Consider the following 26,770-nt stretch of genomic DNA (forward strand, 5'->3'; position numbering starts at 1 on the left):
GACAAAAAGTTTTCAAGATCAGAAGATAAAGCCTGACATCATTAGCAAGACTTTACAACCTAAGAGCTATTTAAAAAAAAAAAAGTGGGCATCTTTTCAATCATAAAAATCTACAGCTTTTTCATGACAGAAAGCTTATAAAGTTTTACAGCTAAGCAAGCTCCTGCAATAAACAATTCTTAACTCTGTAAGAAATGATTTCAAATCAGAATGCGTCAAGGAGTCCTTTATGCTATAAAACTGTATTTGTACTGTAACTATGAAAACTATGACAACTGATAGGGAATTCACAGAAAAAATATTAATGAACAACAAATGTGAAATAAATTTAACTATATGCAAATCAGAAGGATATTTTTTAGATCATCATAAAAACACATCTCTGTCAAATTATAAAGCCAATTTTGAAAGGAAGTTGATAGTTAACTAATAAAAAATTCTAAATCCAGAATACTAGTTTTCTTAACCTATCATGAAGAAATACATTGCACAAAGATGCATGTATAATAATGCTTAGTAAGGCACTGTTTTTATTAACGAAAAGTTAAACTGGTTAAGTTTATATCTATATGCAGGTATTAAATGAACTTGGAGTCAAAGTCACAGAGACAAAGCAGAATGATGTGTACCAGGGACTGGGAGAGAGGAGAATTAATGGGCAGAGTTTCAGTGTGAGGTGACAAGCAGTTCTGGAGAGGGACGGTGGTAGTGGTAAAACACAATGTGAGTTAATGCAACTGAACTGCACACTTAAAATAATAGTTACAATTGTAGAATTCACTGTGGATATTTTACCACAATGAAAAGTGCTGATCTAAGCTGGGTGTGGGGGCTCACACCTGTAATCCCAGCACTCGGGAGGCTGAGGCAGGAGGATCGTTGTAAGTTCAAGACCAGCCTCAGCTAAAAAGTGAGCTCAAGGCCAGCCTGAACTACAATAGAGAGACCCTGTCTCAAAAAAAGACAAAAAATAAATAAATAAATGAAAGCGCTCATCTAAATGTACTTTTATAGTATTCTCTAATGTACCTATTTAAGGAAAAAGTATGTTACAGAGTAATGAAGTATGATTCCTTTTATCTTTGAACTTTTAAATAATATGTATATGAGTAAGAATGTGTTTAACTAGAGAGCAAAGGTTCTAGAACATATTTGAATCTACAAATGAAGCAGAAAAAGTTTAATATTTTTCTTTCCATAATACTATTTAAATTTATTACAATAATGTAGTTACTCTTTACTTATATTATTTTTTTAAACATACTAATCTTAAAAATAAGTAGTTCCAAACTCACTTTTGTGATAATAACTTCCTGCTTCTGGCCAAGTCGGTGACATCTGTCAAAGCACTGATCTTCAGCAGCAGGATTCCAGGCCTAAGAAGAACAAGAGTTGTTTTATTATAGTTCCGATGTGTGAGTGTTCTGCCTCAGTCCTTTCATTGAGGTATTAGACATTCATCCGTGTCTGAATGAATTCAGGTACTGGACAGTGCACATGTACTGGGGGAAAATGTGACCTGCCCAATCACTATGATGACAGGCATTCTCCATGGCATTTCATGCTACAGTGGACCTGTAGCATGACATATGAACAACTTGGGTTATGACCGGCATTGTAGTTTTATGACGAAAGTCTTGAGTTATGTTCCCAATGTCAGCAGCTTGTGCTTCCAGATGGTCTCAGGTACAGATTTAGCCCTTAAAGAGTTCTGGAAGGAACATTACAACATCGTTTCGTATATGGGTTAACTAAGAAATCGCGGCCAATGCCTCTAAAGGCACTGAGGTCTGTGTATTCAGGAGAGACACTTTGAAGGCTGTGTAAAGGAGCCTGAGACTTCATTTGACAACCTGAGTTACAACCAGCTCTCAGAAACCAACTGAAGTTTGTATGTCAAGGGTTCGCTGTATTTCTAACACTGGTTGACTATCTCTTACCAAAATTCATGACACTAGAAGTATTTCAGATTTCAGAAATACTTCTGAATACTTCTTCAGCTTTCAGAGTATTTGCATAGGCTTTACTGACTGAACATCACAGATCCAAAAATCTGAAATCTAAAAGATTCCAAAAACTTTGGTGTGTCATGTCAATACTCAAAAAGGCTTAAATTTCAGAATCCTTCAGATGAGGGATGCTTAACCTGTACCTAACAGAGAATCCAATGAATATGAATATCTGGTGTTTGACCGTTTCATTTTAAAGTGGATCTGTATGTGGTAAACACAGGCAAAGAAGTTTATATGTTCTCTTAGATGATTTCATCTACAACAGAAAAATAAAGCAATCAATTGCCCACTTATTAAAATTTTCTCTCCCTTTTTCTGGTCTTCAGTTCTTCTTTCACTTTCCTTCACTCATACAAGTACAAAAAAGTTTTCATGATTAGTTTAAAGTCGTAAAAACTGCTTAAGATTTTGTTGATGTAATTTTCTGTACCTGCATTTGAAATCAGTTTTGATTTCGAAACTGAGGTCAAAAAGTAATTATTTGGTGGTTAACATAAGACACAGTCATAAGGATTATCTTAAACTAAAGAATAAAATGATGGTGTGATGAACTTGTAATTCCAGTATTCTGTCAGGCTAAGGCAAGAGAATCACAGGTTTGAGTCCAGTATGGGCAACTTAGCAAGACACTGTCTCAAAATAAAAAAATTAAAAGGGTATTGAGAGGCATATAGCTAAGTACAATGGTATTACATCTGATGGCCAGTACCATCAAAAAATAAGGTGGGGGCGGGGCACCAAAAGACACAGAGTTTGCTGGAAAAAAACAGCCAAATGGTTTTAAAATACTATCACAGCCAGGATAAGGATCATTAAACTTTACATGGGAATTCAGAGGATGATTCTTGAAGCTGAAAACAAAGTATTTGGGGGAAAAGGTGCATATATATATATAGCAAAGTACCAACTGAAAACACGAACAAAATCAGAGATGTATATACATGTGATAGATTTTTAATATAATTCTTATTCAGATTAACTGCTACTATCTATTTTAAGTTTCTTTGGGGTCTAGAAAGAGATAGATGGCTTTGTTATCAACCTGTGATTTGAATTTCAGGTTCCTCTTCAGTATAGAAGTTGAATCTAAGAATACACTTAGTTTATGACTTTTTGAAACTAACAGGTGTATTGGGAATGTTTGTATTTTATACATACATTTTGTCCCTGTTGCCTGTGTTTTATCTCGCAACCTAATAATCGGGTAATATATATCTCATATGACTACCAGAGATTCAGTAAAACTCACAGTTTCCATTCTCACATGTAGTGATTCAGGAAGCAATTTAGCTTCATTAGAAGCTCATAATGGACATCAAAATCCCACCCGAACTCTTGAATACTGTTGTTTGAAAAGGTAAAAGATTTTCATGAGCAATTTTTTTCCTGAGTTTTGGAGTTAGAAACATTGTAAAGCCGTATGTTCAATGAAACATACTATAAAACTGCTAAAATATTCTGACAGTGTTTTATAAAACTAAACAGCTAAAGAGTTGAGTCTCTGCTCAACTTTATTTTTTTTTTTTAATTTAATGGTCAAACAATTTTTTTTTAATTTTATTTAAGGAGAAAAGAAAAAAAAAGCAGAGAAAGGGTACAAGTTATACAGATTTGCAGAAAAAAAAATGAACAGTAGGAAATTACTAGTTAATGGATTACATATTGTCATCTTAGAAATAACTGTTCAAATCACAAAATTAAAGCTTGTAAAGTGGACATTCCATCAATGATACTGCAAACAGTTCTGTTCAATGATCCAATAAAACTCTGTGATATCATATTCTATCTTATACACTTAAATATACATGCAGTTATATAGTTTAGAGCACTTTCTTTTCCTCTCTTTTGTACAATGACTATTACACATTTTGGGTTTCATTGCTCTCATGGTTCTTATCACTTTTTTGGAAGAGAGTAAAACCAAATGTGGCATAACAGAACAGAATCGGTCAAGTCAAAAGGGTGGACATAATAGATAATGTGAAAACATAATACAAGGTGATCAACAATGGTTACCATAATGCCTCCCGCTATCTCTAATAGAATTGCCTATACCATTAGTTATAATACAATTGAACAAAACCGTAAAGAACAAAACCGACAAAACCAAAACATTGGAGACATTGTAGGTCTTCAAAAGTAGATAAAAGTCAACGAGAATGGGCGTTATAATGAATCTCATTATCTTCACAGCTGATGCCTAAATTTTCGAACCTGATACTATCCAGCAAAACAGAATAGGGGAACATCAGTTAAAAACCAGATGGGGAGAGTAATACAGGGCTTTAAATCGAGGTAATGGAAAGTCAAAGTGGGTTACTATAATATATCCTGTTATTTTTTTCCTTTAATTAAAAGGATAAAAATTTAAAAAAGCATTAAAAAAGTAAATAATGGAGTGGAGATTGAGATAAAAGAGGGCATAACAACGAAATAGCACAGATCAAAACATAACCATTTAAGCAGAATAGTGTTTCACCACCAGATAATCCTGACCTAAAAGTAGTTACCATATTGTCTCTTTCCTTGAAATCCTTGAGTACAACTTCGTATACTGTAGCATTAAGTATATCAAAACAATGTAAAACCATTTAAGAGAATGACAGCATTACAGAGTATTTAGAATCGACTAACAGAAAATGAATAATGGTTTCTGTATAATCTCCTTGTCTTTAAAAGGTTTTTGCTTATACTATCGTACATAATAAAATCCAGTAAGATACAACCTATTTAGACCATTGGAGACAGAAGGACAAAAGCTAGATGAGACTTCAAAACAAGATGATACTAAATCAGTATTATCTATTAAGATGTCATTTTCTCCAAAATAGCTGTTCCTATCATCCAATCTTCTCTGCCTCATTTCTGTTGAGCTCTTATTCTGTCAGTAGCTGTCAGTTTGTCTTCTTCACTTTGTTCTCTGCTCCATTAGTTGTGGCCTCCACTATTTCTGGATTCTTTGTATTTTTCTTTTTTTAGAATATCCTGCAATACTCTCTGTAGAGTTGAATTGGTGGTTGCAAATTCCCCCAGTTCCTCTTTATCCTGGAAGCACCTTGTTTTTCCATCAATTTCCAGGGACAGTTGTGCAGGATATCTCAATCTTGGCTGGAGATTATTATCTTTCAAAGCTTGAATTATTTCCCCCCACGCTCTTCGTGATTTGATGGTTTGTGCCGAGAAATCTGCTGTAATTCTGATGGGTGTTCCCTTGTAAGTGGTCTGTTTCTTGTCTCTTACAGCTTTTAATATTCTGTTCTTGTATTGAATTTCTGGAATTTTTATTATTATATGCCTGGGTGTTGCTCTGTTTGGGTTGTAGGTAGCTGGGGTCCTGTATGCCTCATACATCTGAGTATCTTTACCTTTTGCTAAATTAGGAAAATTCTCCTGGATTATTTCTGTGAGTAGCTTTTGTAGTTCACTTGTTTGTGTCCCTACTTCTTCTTTTATGTTCTTAATCCTTAAGTTATGGATCCTCTTATCATCTTCTTGTCTTTGTATTATTGCTGTTTGTTTCTTTGTTATTTTTAAGAAGTTTTTCATTTCATTCTCCCATATTACAAGTCTGCCCTCCAGTTCAGATAGTCTGTCCTTAGTTTCTTTCAAGCTGTTATGCCAGTCTTCTATAGACTTCTTAGTATCTTGGTAGTCCCTTTGAACCTGCTTCACGTATTCTATGCTTTCTCTGTTTTCTCCATCAAACAATTCTCCCCTTTTTTTCTGTTCTTCCATTCCACCGCCTGTTTTTTCTTGGGTGGTACTTAGCATTTCTCTAACTATTCTGCATACTTCTAGCTTCAGGTCATTGATAACTTCGTTCCTGAATTGGTCTATGAGGCTCTCTATATGGTGCCTTATGTATATTGGTGCGGTGTCTGCTATTGCCTGTTTCTCAGAATTGGGGGCCGAGGAGACTTTCTTGTTGCTGCCTCTTCCCATGCTGCCTCTTCTTCTCTGTTCCTTATATATGCAAGCTTATATAAGAGGCCCAGCTTCTCTCCCAGTCAGCCACAGCCTGATCGAATTGCGCCAGTTAGGTGTTCCCGCTCACCGCTGTGCACCAGGGAGTTACAGACCAGGCAGCCTACGCGTCTCCCCTCCCGGCCACCGTCAGGCTCTGGGATCTGGGTTGGGACAGCCTACCAGGTCCGCCGGCAGCGTCACGCAGGCCAGGCACTTTTCACCAATCCCGCCCGAGAGGGGAATGTGTGGCTGGAGTCGCCACCGCGCCCTGCTCCCGCAGGACTGCTCGGGCCCAGAAAGTCCGCTGGAGTCAAACTGTGGTGGAGTGTCAGTTTCTCTCACTCACCTCGCCACAAGTCAGAACATGCCTCCCTGCCTGTCCTGTTTTCGACTCCGTTCGCAGACTCCCGTTCTCAGAGTTTCCGCGCGTCTCTCTCCTTGCCGAGCCCATGTAGAGGCAGCCAGCCACCGCGCGGCGGGAAACCCAAATCACGGCTTCCAATGGCGCAGGGTCCAGCCTCAGCAGCGAGACTTTTCTGTTCCTGTTTTAGCACCAGGACTGCATTCCAAGTTGGTTTCTCTCAGCCGAGTTCGTTCCTGAGTCAGCAGAGCATAACTCCACCTGCTTATGTCTCTTTAGTCCGCACCATACCTGGCTTCTGAGCCTAGTTTTTCAGAGAGCCTCCGGTAGTTGCTGTTATCTGTCCACCATGTTCTCCCGGAAGTCTCTGCTCAACTTTATAAAACCAATTATTCTATTTTGATATATCAGCCTCTTTTTTTTTTCCAGTACTAAGATTATCAGCAAGAGAAAGAACAATAATTTGGAAATTTGTTCTAAAAGTCAACTTATAGGACGATCACTGGGTATTAATATGAAACTACAGTTATATATTTATTTAAATAATAACTTAAAAACTAACAAAGATTTAAAACTTTATCCACCATACCAAGGCTATTGCTGCCATCAGTGAAAACTTAGATGTGACTCCAGCTGTAATCTCACTGAGAAGGTTACCCTCAGCAGAGAGGGGGAAACCTCCATCTTATGAATCTTACGAGTTACAACCAACAAGCTAAAATCACAAATCTTAAGTCTATGAACAGCAAAGGATTGCCTTTAGTCTGAAGTGTACTTAATATACATTAGGAATTAAATTAGTTCAGAATCTTTACAGTCCCTTTATGAGCCCAGAAAAACATGCTCCTATGTGGATGCTTATTCAAGTCACACTGCTGGGTAAGTTGAGTGAATTTTAGTTTCCATTCTACCTCCAGGGTTGTACTGTACAACCATATAAGTGACTGTATTGTATTAGGCCCTGAAATTTACCCAGAACATTCCATTAATCATAGTGTCTCAAACTGTGACCCTGAACTTGAACACCTGTGATGAAATGTATAAAATGAATCTTCCTGAATCTCACCTAAGAACTCTTGAATCTCTGAAGAAAAAGGTTTGAAATTGCTAATTCTTAACCACATTAAAGCCTGAGATCACTAGGACCATGAGGGTAGTCATCTAGTCTACCTCATTCATAGTCAGATTCCCAATGCCTGTTACCACATCCTGACAAAGGCAGGATCTCTCATCATCTGTTGGCTGGATGAACCATTATCTTAAAGGATTACAGTTAACAGAGATTTATTATCTACTCAGAGGAGAGCAGAACAGCACAGCATAATAGGAAGAACACAGAAGCTTCAATCTGGCTTTGCTAATATGAAGTGTGCATATTGGGCAAATTATTTACTTTTATGTGCTTCAGTTTCCTCATCTCTAAAACTGGAACAATCACGTTCCCTCCCTCACAAGAAATGCCCTCAGTATACACTTAGTAAGTTATCCATTTCAAAAGTTTGCTTAAGAAGTTTCACAGTTATAACAATTTATCACATAGTTTTTGTCTTTTCTTTTTTGGATGAAATAATAACATTTTGAAAAGTTTACAGAACTACTTACTGGATCCATTAAAAACACTCGAGAAGCTGCACAAAGATTCAAACCAACTCCACCTGCTTTTAAGGACAGTAGCATTATGGTTGGAGATCCTGCTGCAGTGTTTTGAAAACACTGAATTGATTCAACTCTCTTTTTTTGGGCCATGGAACCATCCAAACGAGTAAACACAAATCCAGAGGCTCTAATGAGGAAGAGATGGGTAGCATTTACTACAGTTGCAAAGGGTTCAACAGGAATGTTGGTTCAACGAATTCTTTCACTTATTTACCTATCTTTGTGATTCTGGGGACTGGATCCCAGGCCTTGCATGTAGACATGTTTTCTCCCAGTGAGCTAGCCCCCAGCCTTCACTGATTTACTTCAACAAATGTCTCCTGAGCCCTTCTAATAAAAGATAGGCATGGAAATCTACCTTTTTCTAATAAATTCAGGACTTACCTTTAAAATCCAAAACTTGAGAAACACTCTCTGCCTCTGAAAATCATTTTAAATGGATGGAACGACTAAACTTGGTAAAATAGGTTTTTGTTTTAAGTATAAAAAGCAATACACATGTATAAAACCCTTTTAATCAGAGTGAAAATCACTGTTGAACTCACTTAAGTGGTGTTTCTATTAAAGACAGGAATGCTGTAAACTGAGAAACAACTAAACTCTTTATGTTGGGATTCTTCTTCCTTAATTCAATCAAAGCATGCATTAGAGCATTAATCTGAAAAAAATAAGATAGCCATTACATTCTATTTTTCAACTACGAAAGGAAATGCAATCATTGTATTTAAAATGTATAAAATTAACATGTAGTAATTGTACATATTAGTGGTTTACAATGCTATCTCCATATATCACTTGTACTCACTCATCAAATCCCAAAATTTTAAGAGAAAGGTCCTGCTGTTTACCTTAACTAAAAGGCAAAAATGAAAGACTAATTTTAAAAAATATAAACACTGAAAGAATAATGTGATAATCTGAATTTCTTTTTCCTCCCAAATGCATCACTTATGAAGCCAGTAGCCACCAAAATTATATTCAAATGATGAGATTAGAAGTAGAATTAGTATTTTGTTACATGGTATATATTTCTTTATATAAAGCAAGTATTTAAATACTTTCAAATGTACTTTACCTTTGAACTGGATGTCCATTCCACATTAGACATTTCCTCACTGTCACTTGCCAATTCTTCTGGAGGACATTCTAATAGATCATTTCCATGAATATCATTTCTGCATAAAGGGCACTTAGGATGTGGCTATATTAAAAAAAAAAAAAAAAAAACCTATTAGCCGTATTTATTTAGAATAAAGGAACTGTTCTTCAGAAAAAAATTCTTCTCAATGGCTTGTTAAGCTAGTAACTAATAAAGCTTGCAATAGCTTATAAAGCTATCAGATAGCCTAAATATTGTCAGGTTTATTCAAAGCAACATCTATTGCACCTACTAATAAAATGAGATTACATCTTAAATAACTAGATACCAAACACAACCACAATAAAAAAAGATTCTGAAACTAAAACTATGTTAGAAATTAGTACATGGAGTTATTCACTGGGAGGGACAGGGTTAAGTTTAAAAGAGGATAAAAGGATACTTGGATAATAGTTTACATGAACATGTTCACATTACGATAATTCAGTAACTATATAATCATAATATGTGTACTTTTCTATATGTATTAATTTAAAATGGTAAGAAAAAGCTTTTGCACTAGCTGGGCTGCTTAAACCTTAAAATATTTTACCACATAAGAGTCCAGGCCTATTTTGTCCAATATAATAGCACACAGCCATGTGTCAAATCTTTGAAGTGTGGCCAGGCAAGCATAGAATACTATCAGAATTTATTTTAAAAATAATATAGAAAGTATAGCATATTATACTCTTATTTTCGATATAATGGCCTAAATTAAAATATATGATAAAAATTAATTTCCTGTTTCTTTTTACTTTGTAAAATCATTAGAAAACTTTAATTACTTTTGTGTCTCACATTATTATATTTACTGGACAACAATGATCAAACAGTTAAAGTAGGATTACTGACTATAAGACAAGGCTTATAAAATAATCCCTTTCTCTGTTACAAAAGCTTAAGAGACATATCACCTATTAAATTATTGGAATAATTAGCCATTAAAGGGCACTATTAAATCCAAGTCATAAATACTCCTTTAGACTTCGGTTTTCCACTTACATTAAAGAAAGGTGCTTCAACTAAACACTGAACCTATACTGGGCAAAAAACTAACCTGCTCATTCTGAATGACTTGGCAAATACAAGGTTTACAAAATACATGTGCGCAATGAGTTATCACAGGAAATGTTAAAGAATCCAGGCAAACTGCACATTCTTCATCTGAACCAGAGCTCAGAATCAACTTCATCTTCTTTATTAATGTCTTTCTCAGGTCTTCAGGTGTATCATTTCCTAGAGAAAAGGCTAGAAAATTAATTTCAGAGCAAGATTTGTAGTGTGACTAGACAAGTGAGCTCGCCTTACGTATCTTGGCCATTACCACATAGGCAGTCTTTCATCCTTCCATTTTCATAACATAGTTTAAACTTGAAATTTCAAGAAACATTCAGAAGACAATAGTCAACTCACATAATTTATACAGAAACTTCATTATAATATGGTCTGCCCACATTAGCACAGAAGGCCAATCCAAAATGAAACTTTCATGTAAATTCATGGAAAATTTTCACTGAAAATCTGGAAAAGAACTCAGAATTCTATTTCACTGGTAAAAAAATGTTTGTGTATATTTACCACTCAGTCTTTCATTAAAAAATTAATGTCTATTTCATGAACAAAATTACAAATCAAATTTAGGCATTATAAAAAATTTCTCATTTAGATTTAAATATCTCTAACAAATGTAATAGTATGAACCAATCATACTTCTTTACCTGAAGGACCACTGGATGCCACTACATTTGTAAGAAGGTGAATGTGACAACAAATCTGCCGCAATCTAAGCAAAAGACCAAGGACATCAGCATAGTGTGCAAGGACAGTTCCTTCATTAAAATACCTGGGAGGAGAATAAGAGATGCATCACGTACATGTATCAACTATCCTCAATGAGTGTAATCTTTATAGATCCTAAATGTGGTGGTGGTGATGATGATGATGATGATGATGATGATGGGAAAGGGGGACCTAAAGCTCTAAAAGTTTCACTTTCACTATCCTATAAAGATATCAAAATTAAGTTTTATTATTATTTAAATAGTTAACTATGGTATTACTGTTGAAATTTTTTTCATCATTACTGAGGGTTGCACTTTAGATACTTGCTGTATTTATACTGTAATATTATAATTATACTGTAATTTTAGATTTACAGTTTAAGGTTAATAAAGTTGATGTTATTGGTACTTGTGGTGTATTAATATCCACTTTGTCTTGGATGATATTACTGTTGCTGACTTACTTGATACTGCCAGAGTCCCATAATTGTTGCTATTAGTAGGTTTTGTTTATATACCAATATTTGAATACTTTCCTCACATTAACAATACTACAGTCCATTCCTGGAAAACTGGGTGCTGGGCCAATTACACCGCATCATTCCCTCCCCAAATTAACAGGTGGTCTGATGTTGAGACAGAGGCAAAGGTCTATCATTAGCCACACCCACTGAAAAACAAACTGATGAAAGAGATCTCCATACTACCAACAAAGTCTTGATCAAGGTTATAAACACCCACAAACCTAACCACAAAACCAAACCAAACAAATGAAAAACAACAGAAACATGAGACAACAGGCCAACAAAACAGCCTCTCAAACTCCGAAATTCTCAAAGCTCTACTAGGCATCTAGGAGGAAGGAAAGTAAAAGCCACAAAGCAGATCTATTTGAACAGATAACAGAGGAGATTAACAACAGATCAATAAAGGTGTGTGGCAGGCTTACAGAAGATACAACTAACAGATAATGGGTATCATATGTAAGGCATTAGGGAATTTACAAAAGACACTTAAAAAGATAGCTGAGCTAAACTAAATCATATTAAGCATGAATGAACAGTTTAGCAAAGAATTACAGTTCTTGAAAAGATTTCAGAGAGAAATTGGGGAGTTTAAAAATTACAGGGGAACCTCGGCTCGTGAATTTAATTAATTCCATGATTCTGAAGAAGACAGCCATGTTCCTGTTTATCACCTAATATGTGAGTTTGTAAACAGAAGCAAAATTTTGTTGAATGCTTCTAATCATGAACTAAATTGTTATAAACAGAAGTGTTTGGGAAACCAAGATATTTCTGTATACTAAATTTATGGGCCGCAGAAGAATATCAGAAGATAGAGATGTTTTCAAACTCTAATTGCTCCGAGACACTTTAAAAATAAGAGAACATGAAAAATGAATCCAGTTGCTATTAGACACTGCAAAAAGACTAAGATTCAATGGAGTAAGTGAAAATGAAAAGTTAGCACAAACAGCATAAAAAGTCTGTTTACAGAAATAATACCAGAAAACTTTCCAAATATAGGGAAAGAATTAAACATACAGATAAGTGAGGGATATAGAACAGCCATAATTAAAACTCTTGATGTCACATTGCTACAGGCAGCTGGGCTCATTAGAAATATTATATAGGCAGTCAGACAGGTGTAGGCCCTTGAAGAAGCCAGCATGCACAGCGGACTAGATGTCTGATGACTTTGGAGGAAGAGACACACCTCTTGCTGTGGGCCAGATCTCCAGAAAGAAGGCAAAACAAATGTAACCACACCATTAAGTATAATCCTTAGGGATTAAATCTGGATCACCTTGAGAAGTAAGGAGTCACTATTCCAATACCTAGAGAAGAGTCACTGGTCTCTAAGAATGCTCGCATTCTGCATGACTCTCTTCCCCATTTATTGCCAATTTAATCAATTTTACCTGAGCTATTAATCTTATTGGTTGATCATAGTTCTGTCCCACCTCATGCCATCTGCCTTGCAAGTTCCCAGTTTTCCAAACTTTAGAACCACCTTACGTCATGGTTTTACTCTATACAAATCCCGAGAAAATACAGAATCTTTGGCAACTCACTCCAGACCCCTTCTATCTCTCTCTCAGACAGAAGCTTTCTTTCTCTCAATAAATGTTCCTACTCTTAATCTCCATTGTTCCTAAAATTCATTCTTTAATTTTAGAAAACACAAACTCGTACTGAACATTTAGTAGATTGGGAGTTTCATTTCCCCCATATTAATATCATACACAAAATCCTAGAAGTTTAACACAGGGAAAGAATCTTAAAAGGGATTCTGTTAATATTAGAGAAAAGGAATTAATCACTTATGAAAGTAAACTCATTAAAATTACAACAGAGTTTTTAACACAAACCTTAAAGGCCAGGAGAGCGTGGAATCAAATATTTCAAGCCCTAAAAGACAAGAACTACCAACCCAGATTTACGTATCTCACAAAACTGTGTTTCAAAATTTGATGAAGAAATAATTTTCATAACACAGTGCACCTCAAGAAATTTGTTATTACCAAACAGGCACTGTAAAAACTTCCCAAGGCTATCCTAGAAAGAGGTAACCATGGCAACAATGTCAAAAATCTAAGAAAATAAATACACCAAGCAGACTGTGCACTTAAAGAGGAAAAAGAAACGCAAAACACCTGGAAATCAGGAACAGGGATACAATGAATAGGTCAACACTTTTAAGTAATAACTCACAATGTACATGGCCCCAATTTGCAATTGAAAGAGGAAGACTGGCAGAATGGATCAAGAAACAAAACCCAATGATATGCAATATACAAGACATACCTTTAATCCAAGAAGAAATTCACAGATTAAAAAATCAAACAATGAAAGACATTATTCCATGCAATGAGAACCTGGAAAATCAGGAGTAGCTATCCTAATTTCAGATACAGTGGATTTCAAGCCAAAACAAACAGACAAGGCAAAAGAAGGTCACCACATACCGGTTAAGAGAACAATTCAAATGGGAAGCGGTACCAGTTATAAACATGTATGTACCAAACACACATGAAAAACCATATAAATGCCAATATGACTGTTACTAGGGAAGCTCAATATCCCATTATCACAAATGAACAGACAAAAAAAAAATCAACAAAGAAATCAGATTTAGACCAAACTTTGACAGACACTGTGCCTACAGTATTCTACCTAACAATAACAGAATGCATATTCTTTTCAGCCCATGAGACTTTATCCAAAATAGACCATATTAATCCAAATAGCATGCTTAACTAAATACTAAAGAACCAAAATTATCTCATGCATATTATATCACAGTATAACAAAACTAGAAGTCAATGGCAAAACAAAATACAGAAATTGTGCAAACACACAAAAATTAAACCATACTCTCTTAAATAATGAATAGGTCATGAAATCAAGGAAGAAATTATTTCCAAAAATCAAATGATAATGCCACTCTAACATACCAGGACCTATGGGACACAATGAAAGAGTGAAGTGCAAAGCTGCAAATGCCAACGTCAGAAAAACAGTGAATCCAAATAATGTAATGATATAACTCAAGATTCTAGAAAAACAAGAACAATCCAAATCCAAAGCTAGCAGAAGGAAGGAACTTATAAAAATAAGAGAACAAATTAATGAAACTGAGGCTAAAACAACCACAAAGATACAAAGAGGGAAAAAAAGTGGTTCTTTAAAAAAATAAACACAACACACAAACCCCCTACAAACTGTACCAAAAAGAGACCAAAACCAAATAAATGCAATTAAAAATGAAAAACAAATTCACAATGGTCTCTGACAAAATCTAGAAGATTATTAGTAACTACTTTTGTTACAGCAATTTATATTTTACCAAATGTTACAGCAAAGTCAGATTTATTAGTGACACAGGAAATCATTAGGCTGCACTCAAAGTGGAGGGAGCTCTTTATTTTTGCTACAGAGGAGTTTAGTACTCCAAAATGTGAGCCCCGAATCTGGATTGGGGAAGCTGTTATATATAGAGTTTGTGGCAGGAAAAGGATGAGTCAAACAAAAGTAGTTACTTAAAGGTGACAAGTTTGTAATTTTGGACACCTGATAAGCCTCCATAGGCAGGGGAGTCAGGTAGCACAGGGCTGTGAGGCAGCTCCTATGGGAGAAGACAGAAGGGTACAGCAAGGTATATACAGGGAGGGAAATCTTTCACAGGAAACAGAAGAGAGGTCCAGCAAGGCACAGAGGCTGTTGTATTCTTGTGGTTAAGATCAAAGTATGAATACAATATCATATCACAAGCAGGGCTCAGGGTTGAGTCCTTGGGGGTGGAGTGGTCCTAGAGTTTGTTTTTCTGTCTCACTTTGAGAACCTATTCTCCAATAAAATGGGAGAATTCAAAAGAAATACATAGAGTGGCATGAGCCGAAGGCCTGCACAGTTGAACTCTACCTTGCTGTGCAGCTTGGACCTAGGTAGGGCCCAGCATCTCAAACAGCCAGGGACCTTTGGTATGTCACCCGGTTCCTGATTGGGCCCTAAGTTACCCTAAGTGGCTGAGGAGTTACCTTAAATGGCTGAGGAGCTTCAGTGGACTGTGTGGTGTGAGCCAAAAGCCTGCAAAAATCCTCAAAAAAATACTAGCAAACAGAATGCATCAAGTCATCAAGAAGATTATACACCACAACCAAGTGGGATTCATTCCAGGAATGCAGGGATGGTTCAACATATACAAATCAATAAATGTAATCCACCATATTGATTCAGCCAAAGATAAAAATCACATGATCATTTCAATAGATGCAGAAAAAGCTTTTGATAAAGTCTAGCACTCATTCATGATAATAACTCTAAGGAAAATTGAAATAGATTGTCTTTACTTCAATCTGGTAAAAGCTATTTATGACAAACCAACAGCCAGCATCATAGTAAATGATCAAAAACTGAGAGCATTCACTCTAAAATTAGGAACAAGACAAAGCTGTCCACTGTTACCACTCTTATACAGAGTATAGTGCTGGAACTGTCAGAACTAGAACTATTAGCCTGAGCAATTAGAGAGAAATAAAAGGAATAAGGACAGGACAGAAAGAAGCTAATTATCATTATTTGCACATGACATGGTATTTTACATAGAAGACACCCCAAAGTCCATTGAAAGACTTTTAGATGTAATAACCAAATTCAGTTATGTTGCTGGATACAAAGTTAACACTCAAAAATCAATAGAATCCTGCACACAAACAAAAACTCACTGAGAGACAAATAAGAGAACCCACACCCTTCACAATAGCACCCCCAAAAATAAAATACCTAGGAATCAACCCAACAAAGTAAGTAAAAGATCTGTATAGTGAAAATTACAGTATTCTGGAAAAAAAAAAACCTGAACAGGACCTCAGAAAATGTAAAGATATTCCTTGTTCGTGAGTAGGAAAAACAAACATTGTGAAAATGGGCATTCTCCCAAAATTGTTGAACAGATTTAATGCAATTCCAATCAAAATACCATTAGCATACCTCACAGATCTAGAGAAATTATTTCTAAAATGCATGTGGAACTAAAATTCATCTAGAAAAGATCTAGAATAGCAAAGGCATTCTGAGCAACAAAGACAAGGCAGGAGGCATCAAAATCCTTGACTTGAAGTTATACTACAAAGTTACTGTGATAAAATCAGCATGGCACTGGAATAAAAACAGACCTGAAGACTCAATGGAATAGATTAGAAGATAGACCACAACCACAAATACTCAGCCACCTTATCTTTGACAAAGGGGCAGAACACGTTCACTGGAAGAAAGATAAGCCTCTTTAATACATGGTGCTTGAAAAACTGGCTTTCCATATGCCAAAAACTAAACTAGATCCATGTCAATCATCATGTACCAAATGAAAGTCAAAATGGATCAATCTAACTATTAAAACAGAAACACAAAATCTGTTGGAAGACAAACTAGGTAGAAATCTTGAAGACGTAGGGGTAGGCAGAGAATTCATGAACAAAAATCAAACTATACAGGAAATACTTCCTGGAATCAACAACTGGGATTGTCTTATTAAAAAGTTTTTGTATGTCAAAAGAAATCTCCAACAGAGTGAAAAGAAAGCCCATGAAGGCAACTTCCGGGAGAACATGGCGGACAGATAACAGCAACTACCGGAGGCTCTCTGAAAGACTCGGCTCAGAAGCCAGGAATGGTGCGGACTAAGGAGACATAAGCAGGTGGAGTTATGCTCTGCTGACTCAGGAACGAACTCGGCTGAGAGAAACCAACTTGGAATGCAGTCCTGGTGCTAAAACAGGAACAGAAAAGTCTCGCTGCTGAGGCTGGACCCCGCGCCATTGTAAGCCGCGATTTGGGTTTCCCGCCGCGTGGCGGCTGGCTGCCTCTACAGTGGCTCGGCAAGGAGAGAGACGCGCAGAAGCTCTGAGAACGGCAATCTGTGAACGGCAGGGAGGCGTGCACTGACTTGTGGTGAGGTGAGTGAGAGAAGCTGACACTCTACCACAGTTTGACTCCAGCGGAGGACTTTCTGGGCCCGAGCAGTCCTGCGGGAGCAGGGCGCGGTGGCGACTCCAGCCACACATCCCCCTCTCGGGCGGGATTGGTGAAAAGTGCCTGGCCTGCGTGACACTGCCAGCGGACCTGGTAGGCTGTCCCAACCCAGATCCCAGAGCCTGACGGTGGCCGGGAGGGGAGACGCGTAGGCTGCCTGGTCTGTAACTCCCTGGTGCACAGCGGTGAGCGGGAACACCTAACTGGCGCAATTCGATCAGGCTGTGGCTGACTGGGAGAGAAGCTGGGCCTCTTATATAAGCTTGCATATATAAGGAACAGAGAAGAAGAGGCAGCATGGGAAGAGGCAGCAACAAGAAAGTCTCCTCGGCCCCCAATTCTGAGAAACAGGCAATAGCAGACACCGCACCAATATACATAAGGCACCATATAGAGAGCCTCATAGACCAATTCAGGAACGAAGTTATCAATGACCTGAAGCTAGAAGTATGCAGAATAGTTAGAGAAATGCTAAGTACCACCCAAGAAAAAACAGGCGGTGGAATGGAAGAACAGAAAAAAAGGGGAGAATTGTTTGATGGAGAAAACAGAGAAAGCATAGAATACGTGAAGCAGGTTCAAAGGGACTACCAAGATACTAAGAAGTCTATAGAAGACTGGCATAACAGCTTGAAAGAAACTAAGGACAGACTATCTGAACTGGAGGGCAGACTTGTAATATGGGAGAATGAAATGAAAAACTTCTTAAAAATAACAAAGAAACAAACAGCAATAATACAAAGACAAGAAGATGATAAGAGGATCCATAACTTAAGGATTAAGAACATAAAAGAAGAAGTAGGGACACAAACAAGTGAACTACAAAAGCTACTCACAGAAATAATCCAGGAGAATTTTCCTAATTTAGCAAAAGGTAAAGATACTCAGATGTATGAGGCATACAGGACCCCAGCTACCTACAACCCAAACAGAGCAACACCCAGGCATATAATAATAAAAATTCCAGAAATTCAATACAAGAACAGAATATTAAAAGCTGTAAGAGACAAGAAACAGACCACTTACAAGGGAACACCCATCAGAATTACAGCAGATTTCTCGGCACAAACCATCAAATCACGAAGAGCGTGGGGGGAAATAATTCAAGCTTTGAAAGATAATAATCTCCAGCCAAGATTGAGATATCCTGCACAACTGTCCCTGGAAATTGATGGAAAAACAAGGTGCTTCCAGGATAAAGAGGAACTGGGGGAATTTGCAACCACCAATTCAACTCTACAGAGAGTATTGCAGGATATTCTAAAAAAAGAAAAATACAAAGAATCCAGAAATAATGGCAGAGAGGCCACAACGAATGGAGCAGAGAACAAAATGAAGAAGACAAACTGACAGCTACTGACAGAAAAAGAGCTCAACAGAAATGAGGCAGAGAAGATTGGATGATAGGAACAGCTATTTTGGAGAAAATGACATCTTAATAGATAATACTGATTTAGTATCATCTTGTTTTGAAGTCTCATCTAGCTTTTGTCCTTCTGTCTCCAATGGTCTAAATAGGTTGTATCTTACTGGATTTTATTATGTACAATAGTATAAGCAAAAACCTTGTAAAGACAAGGAGATTATACAGAAACCATTATTCATTTTCTGTTAGTCGATTCTAAATACTCTGTAATGCAGTCATTCTCTTGAATGGTTTTACATTGTTTTGATATACTTAATGCTACAGTATACGAAGTTGTACTCAAGGATTTCAAAGAAAGAGACAATATGGTAACTACCTTTAGGTTAGGATTATCTGGTGGTGAAACACTATTCTGCTTAAATGGTTATGTTTTGATCTGCGCTGTTTTGTTGTTATGCCTTTTATCTCAATCTCCACTCCATTATTTACTTTTTTATCTTTATCCTTTTAATTAAAGGAAAAAAATAGCAGGATATATTATAGTAACCCACTTTGACTTTTCATTACCTTGATTTAAAGCCCTGTATTACTCTCACCATCTGGTTTTTAACTGATGTTCCCCTATTCTGTTTTGCTGGATAGTATCAGGTTCGAAAGTTTAGGCATCAGCTGTGAAGATAATGAGATTCATTATGACGCCCATTCTTGTAGACTTTTATCTACTTTTGAAGAACTACAATGTCTCCAATGTTTTGGTTTTGTCGGTTTTATTCTTTACTGTTTTGTTCAATTGTATTATAACTAACGATATAGGCAATTCTATTAGAGATAGCGGGAGGCATTATAGTAACCATTGTTGATCACCTTGTATTATGTTTTTACATTATCTATTATGTCCACCCTTTTGACTTGACCGATTCTGTTCTGTTATGTCACATTTGGTTTTACTCTCTTCCAAAAAAGTAATAAGAACCATGGGAGCAATGAAACCCAAAATGTGTAATAGTCATGGTACAAAAGAGAGGAAAAGAAAGTGCTCCAAACTATATAACTGCATGTATATTTAAGTGTATAAGATAGAAAATGATATCACAGAGTTTTATTGGATCAATGAACAGAACTGTTTGCAGTATCATTGATGGAATGTCCACTTTACAAGCTTTAATTTTGTGACTTGAACAATTATTTCTAAGATGACAATATGTAATCCATTAACTAGTGATTTCCTACTGTTCATTTTTTTTTCCTGTAAATCTGTATAACTTGTACCCTTTCCCTGCTTTTTTTTTCTTTTCTCCTTAAATAAAATTTAAAAAAAAAAAAAAAAAAAAGAAAGCCCATGAATTGGGAAAGAAATCTTAATCAATTGTTCCTCAGACAAAGAACTTTTATTTAGAACATATAAAGAATTTTTAAAAATCAAGCCTCCAAAATTCAAAGACCCACTTCAAAAATAGGCATCTAAGATGAATACATAGTTCTCAGATGAAGAAGTACAAATGGCAAATAAATACATGAAAAAATGTTCAACATTATTGGTCATTAGAGAAATGCAAATTAATACAACACTGAGATTCCATCTCTAGAAAAAATGGCCAGGATCAAGAAAACCACCAGTAATGCTGGAGAGGCTTTGGGGAAAAAGGAACTATTCTGCACTATTGGTAGGAGTGCAGGCTGGTACAATCACTGTGGAAATCAGTCTGGAGGTTCCCCAAAAATCTGGAATTGGAAGTCTCATTTGACCCAGCTATTCCACTTCTAGGCATATTCCCAGAAGAACTGAAAATATCATACCACCATGATATATGTGCACTCATGTTTAGAGCAGCACAGTTGCTAATAGCCAGATCTTGGAAACAACCCAAACACTCATCAACTGATGAATGGATAAAAAAAGATGTGGTATTTTTATACAATGGAGTACTACTCAGCTATAAAGAAGGATTGAACTGAGGCTTTTATTGGTAAATGAATGCAACTTGAGACCATATACATAAGTGAAATAAATCAAACTCATGAATAAATGCCGTATTGTCTCCCTAGTATATGAAATTGAAAGAGTAAATAAGATACAAAATCTTCAATAAATACTGAGAAAAGGTAAGAAACAACTCAAAGGGAAAAATAATTCAGGGAAAAGCAAAAAGGAAGGAAAGGAAAAGAAATAAGATATAATAAATAAATTTATATATAAACAACCAAGATGATGGCACTACTAATTCTATTAGTTCTTGAAACAAAACAGTTAACGTTCACAGGACTAGATCAATTTTGCATGCCTGCATCTGGTAATCTGAGTAACTCTTTTGAAGATAACTATGCAAAATAACAAACTTTGTTATGTTCCTACCACTTCATTCTGAAAGCTATAATGTCATTGTTTTGTGCTCTTTGTCTCTTTTGTTTCTTGTTTGTCTGGTATTTTGCTTTGTTTTATTTTTTCCTGTAATACAGAAAGGACAGATGTACATGTATAGGTGTCCCAGCCTGCAAGCAAGTCCACGGAGACCCTAGAGGGGGAGTGGGGATTAAAGGGGACAAGAAGAGAAACAAAGAACGGGACAAGACAGAAGTCCGATCAAGTCTTGTTTATTCAAGGAATGAGTATCAAATATATATGGTATTGAGGAGGAGGGAGTTGGGTTCTGAGACTTCAGCAGGTAACTTAGCAACAGTGGCAAGACTGAGGGTCACAGGTTAAATCAAATTTTTAAATTTCACACGCGGGCTCATAAGCATAATCCCTGAATAGGCCAGGCCAAACAAGCTAGGCACGGTGCTGCTTAACTACCAAACTTAACTCCCAGGGGGAGTTAAGGCGGTGCGGCCTGCAGATACAAGGTGGCAGCCAATTATAGGACTTCCCACATATAGGCTTACACAGGACTAGAATTTCTCCTAAACAATTTATAAGAATTGATTTTATTATATGTGAAGAAATGAGACATTATGGTAGCCATTACTGATTTCCTATCATCTTGTTATGAAGTTCAATAATGCTTTTATTCTTTGTTTTTAATAGGTTTAGTCTGTTTTCTACTATTTGATTTCAGTATGTGTGAAGGGTATGAACAACTATTTTTTTTTAATGGGTACCGGGAATTGAACTCACGACCATGTGCTTGCAAGGCAGGTACTTATGCCACTGAGCTAAAACCCCAGTCCTGAGCAGCTATTTTGAAGAAAATGAGAGACATGGTAGCCATTGTTGATTTTTCTATTGTCTGGTTTTGAAGGCTTTTAAATTTTTTTATTCTTTTGTTTTGACTGGTTTTATACTATTCTGTTTATTTGAATTTATTGTGTGTGAAAAACAGGAACAACTATTTCAAAGAAAACAAGAGGAGTTATGGTAGCCACTGTCGATTTCCTGTTTTCTTGTTTTGAAGTCCTGTGTCGCCTGCATTGTTTTGTTCTGATCAGCTTGTACTGCACTGCTTTGTTTCATTGTCTTTAAAATAAAAAAGTAGAAACAACTTTAAAAAAATAGATGATTAAACTACTAGGTAACTGAATCAAGATGATATAAAAACCCTCAATAATCCAGTAAGAGGCCATGAAATTGAAAAAATAATTTTAAAAATGCTCAGAGAAGCCCAGTTCACAACGGATTCACTGCTGAATTTTTTCCCTTTCATTTTGTTTTGTTTCTCTTCTTTTCTTTTTCTTTTTTTGTTTTTTGAAATAAGGTCTCACTATGTACTTCAGACTGATCTTCAAAACATAGATCTTCAAAACAGACTGATCTTCATTTCATAGCTCAAGTTGGTCTCTTTTTTGGTGGAAATATGAACTAGTACAACCATTATGAAAATCAATGCAGCAATTCCTCAAAAAATTAAAACAAGAAATTCCATTTGACCCAACTATTCCTTTTCTAAGCATCTTCTCAAAGGAATTAAAGACATCACATTACAGTGATACAAGCATACCTGTGTTTACAGCAGCACAATTCACAACAGCAAAATCTTGTAAGTGGCCTATATCAACAGATGGATAGATACAGAAAATGTGGTATTTATACACTATGAAGTACTTCTCTGCCAAAAGAAAGGATAAACTTGAGCCATTTGTAAGAAAATGGGATGTATTTTGAGCCAAAGACGTTAAGTAAAATAAATCAGATACAAAAGCTTAAATATCACCTGGTTTCTCTTATGTGGGAACCCAAAATAAAGAATAAAAGAAAAGATAATGGGAAATAATGAAACCGATCTTTCATATATGGGAAAGGGACCAAGAGATGAAGGGAGTGGAGAGGGAAGACAAGTGAAAGGGATTTAAAAACAAAAAGAATTAAGATGCATTGTATACATGTACGAATGTCCAGGAGGAATGTGGCCATTATTTATTCCAAACATGTACTTATAAAAAAATAACACAGAAGTTTTAGAAGACACCTATAAAAAATGAAGTAACAAGCAGCATAATAGGGGAAAGTATTTGCTACGTGACAAAACACTAGTATCCAAAATATATAAAGAATTATTAAACTCAATAAAAAGAAAAAATAACAGAATTAAATTGTGAACAAAAGACCTGATGACTCTGAAATAAAATGGATTTGGAAAAAAAAAGACGTGACAAGACACTACAAAAGAATGTAAATGAATATTCAGTAAGTACAAAGGGAAAAATGTCAAATAACAAGCAAGCAGGGAAATACAAATTAAAAGCACCTTCAGCAGTCTGAAAAAATAGAAAATACCTACAGATAAAAATGCCAAATATTATGCAATATTCTAAATGGTTTCACTGATAATGTTTTTCTAAAAAACAGAAAAGCAAACTCCTAAGGAAGAGATTTATAACAATAAGGCACAATATATAAGAAACCAGTAAGAACTGCAGTAAAGGTCAGATAGAAAAGCTTCACAGTGATGACTGCAGATCTCAAACAGCCCTGCCAGGTAACAACTCTTTAAAATATAAGATACTCTGAAGGTAAAATCAGGATCTCTTGTGTAAAAACGGAAACAAGACATCTATGTGATAACGAGAGCTTCTTTGGACAATTTTACACCAAAAAGTAGAGACCAAAGAAACATACAGATGTACTATGTTTTCAGAAAAAAGGCTACAGGTTATAGCATCTACCTTGAAAACAACCATAATGCTTTTGATGTCCATTAAATGAGCACTAATAAAATTTACAAAAACTCAAATGTAAACTAGAATTTTTCAGCTGCTCTGGGAAATTGTATGACCTTCATATAACTTCACTATCTAACAGTTAATTCAAAAATAACTCAAGACAGTCAAACAAAGAGTAATAATTAGCATAGAAAAAGGCAGACAGTGAAAGAAAATTCACAAGAAAAGTGTTGTCACAGAAGGAATAAAATTATAACCAAGGTTATTGCCATGACTGCCATCACTCCAGGAAGGCATGAGTGATTGCCATCACTCAAAAAAATAATTTCTACTAAAAAGATAATACTTAAGGCAAAAACAAAGAGCTTTGATAAAAAGCACAAGTCAAGCTAGAGATGAAATACAAACTCATAAAGCTTGAGAGTGTGAAAAAGAAGGAACCATAACCTTCAGAGAAGGGCAATTCACACTGAAACCAGAATTTAAAAAGGCTAGTTACTGACAAAAACATAGGAAAGGATGAGGAAAACAGGACTGAGAAATCAAAATTAGAAGATAAAAATTAGAAATAAGATGATACCCAGGAAGAATAGACAAAAGCCATCTAATAGCAACAAAATGGAACAAAAAAACAGTAATTAAAGTAAGGTTTCCAAGAAAGGGAAAGGAAAAAAGTACAAATTCAAAGTTGCAGGCAACGTCAACAGAGAGGTCCCTGGTTAAACTAAAGAAACGAAAACAAAATGAAGCTTTTCCACAGAAATATTCAACACAAAATACAGTGACACAGTAACACTATAGGTTCTGAAGAATAGGTGATCTAATTATATATCCAGCCAATCTGATTTTAACTATTAAAGTGATAGAGGGAATGGTCAAGAGAGCTAGACTTGTGAATTTAAAGCTTGATTCTGGCAGTTTAACTATGTAACCTCAAAAAGGCCACTTAACTCAGCAGTGGGCCTGAGCTTCCCCAGTTGTAAACAGTTACACAATTAGAGTAAATACCTCATATGGCTATTTTTAAAAAGCTACTGCATTTAAAGCATTCAGAACTGTGCCTGGACTATGTTAAGTGCTACATATGAATCTGCTACTGTTATCAAAGTAGGGTTTTTAGGGCAACATTGCTATATACTCAAGAATGCGAGGAATGGAGAGCATAATATAAATGTTAAACTTATGAGTTCTAGAGTTGAAGTGTTACAGTTTAAACAACAGTTCTGTCATTCACTAGCTGTGTGACATTATACATGTCACCTAACAGTTTTGTGCCCCGGCTTCCTAATCTATAAAATGTGGTTAATAAGTATACTGGATTAATAAAACTGCTGTGCATTAATACACTTAAAACAAGTATAAAATAGCCTTTAAGTGAGTAATAAATGTATGGGGTATTAAAAGAGTATTTAAAATACAACACTGTTTCAAATGGAATAACCTCTGTTAGCACCCCACCTACCATTCCTCCAGTTTAGTTTAAGGGATCTCTTTAGAGGACCTACTACAAACCAAGTATTAGAACAGAAGTTTCTTCCCACTTCACCAGCCACTGGTGTCCTCTTTGTCAGACCTCTTCTCTAACTTTATTCACTCCTGTAGATGACCAGTCTCTTGGGTTCAATTACCATCTATAACAAGGTGATTCTCAAATCTGTATATCCAACTGAAAACACTACTCTAATACCCAACTATCTGGCACTGTCATTTGGACTCATTTCATGATTGCTATGTCCAAAACGGAGTTTCTGATCATATCTTAAAAACTCTGATCCACCTAAAATTCTAACTCTGTAAATGACAATTCCATCCTTCTAGTCATGTAGGTGAAACACCTTGGAGTTATGATTCTTCTTTCTCACAACCAATATCATACCATTCAAGTTGTTCTATTTTCAAAATACAGCACAATCCAACCATTTCTCATGTTAAAAACCATTACCACGTATTACTGTGATTACTGGCACAGTTTCCCTATTTAGGGCCTTCTTCAACAGTTCAAACTTGAGTAAGCAGACAGACTGATCCTTTCAAAATGTAAATCAATTATGTCACTCTCTTGACTCAAACTTCAAGATTTTTATCTCACGAAGAGTAAAAGCTAAAGTTGCTGAAATATGCCACAGAGCCTTACACAACCCTCATTCATACAACCTGACACCCTAATACCGTATTATCCAGCTACACTTGTCTTTTTCCATAAAGCCTACTATAAGCACTCCAATTCAGCCTTGTTACTCCTTCTGCCTTAAGTACCTTTCAACCCCAATCTCCCTTAGACCTCAAGGTCATCCCTGAGTATCTTACGAAAATAGCGTCACCATTACTTTATCCCTTATTTCTCTGCTTTTCCTGCATAAACTTTAATGTTTTTCAGTGGTTGTTTCTTCATATTAAAATATAAATTTCTTAATAGTAGGGATTTTTTGTTTCATTTTGATGTATCTCAATACATGTATGTGCCAGGTACACAGTAGGTATTTAATAAATTTTGGTTAAAAGAAAATGAAAAAACCCTTAATTTCCACCGTTAAGATTTGGTACTCTAAAACGTCCTGCTTGGAACATCTTTCTTTCCTAACCTCTTGAGTTCCTTCCTACCCTGCTTTGTACTTGCTTCACTAAAGTTTCCACATTTTGAAGATTCACCTATTTTTGCAGAATCCACTTGTCTCCTACTGATTCTGGTCCCAATGGACACTCATATCACTAATTTTGCTTAGACAAAATTACTCACATTCTACCAATTATTAATTCCTTTATTCAGTCAATTCCTGTTCTCAGGTTCCCACATTTTGTTGGTAAGTCTTGCTGACTAGTTTCTCTATGTGTGTTCAACACTACAAAGAGCATT

The 26,770-nt window shown here is 35.9% G+C and overlaps 1 protein-coding gene across 4 annotated transcripts in view; it reads right to left on the minus strand.

The window, feature by feature from the left end:
* Nucleotides 1-26,770, minus strand: part of Hltf (helicase like transcription factor) — a 95,476-nt gene that overhangs the window by 4,151 nt on the left and 64,555 nt on the right. For 3 of the 4 annotated variants that reach the window (XM_013159901.2, XM_013159900.3, XM_063249161.1), the window contains 6 exons: nt 10,855-10,979; nt 10,194-10,384; nt 9,071-9,196; nt 8,541-8,653; nt 7,942-8,122; nt 1,296-1,376 (listed from right to left, as the gene is read on the minus strand). In XM_013159901.2, coding sequence (XP_013015355.1) covers nt 1,296-1,376; nt 7,942-8,122; nt 8,541-8,653; nt 9,071-9,196; nt 10,194-10,384; nt 10,855-10,979 — 817 coding nt within the window. The remainder of the gene's footprint in view (nt 1-1,295; nt 1,377-7,941; nt 8,123-8,540; nt 8,654-9,070; nt 9,197-10,193; nt 10,385-10,854; nt 10,980-26,770) is intronic. The other variant, XM_005006723.3, reaches the window with a different exon arrangement.

This window comes from Cavia porcellus, unplaced genomic scaffold (genome assembly GCF_034190915.1).
Source record: "Cavia porcellus strain 051 isolate PalLab524CR breed Dunkin Hartley unplaced genomic scaffold, mCavPor4.1 scaffold_5, whole genome shotgun sequence".
Classification (NCBI taxonomy): domain Eukaryota; kingdom Metazoa; phylum Chordata; class Mammalia; order Rodentia; family Caviidae; genus Cavia; species Cavia porcellus.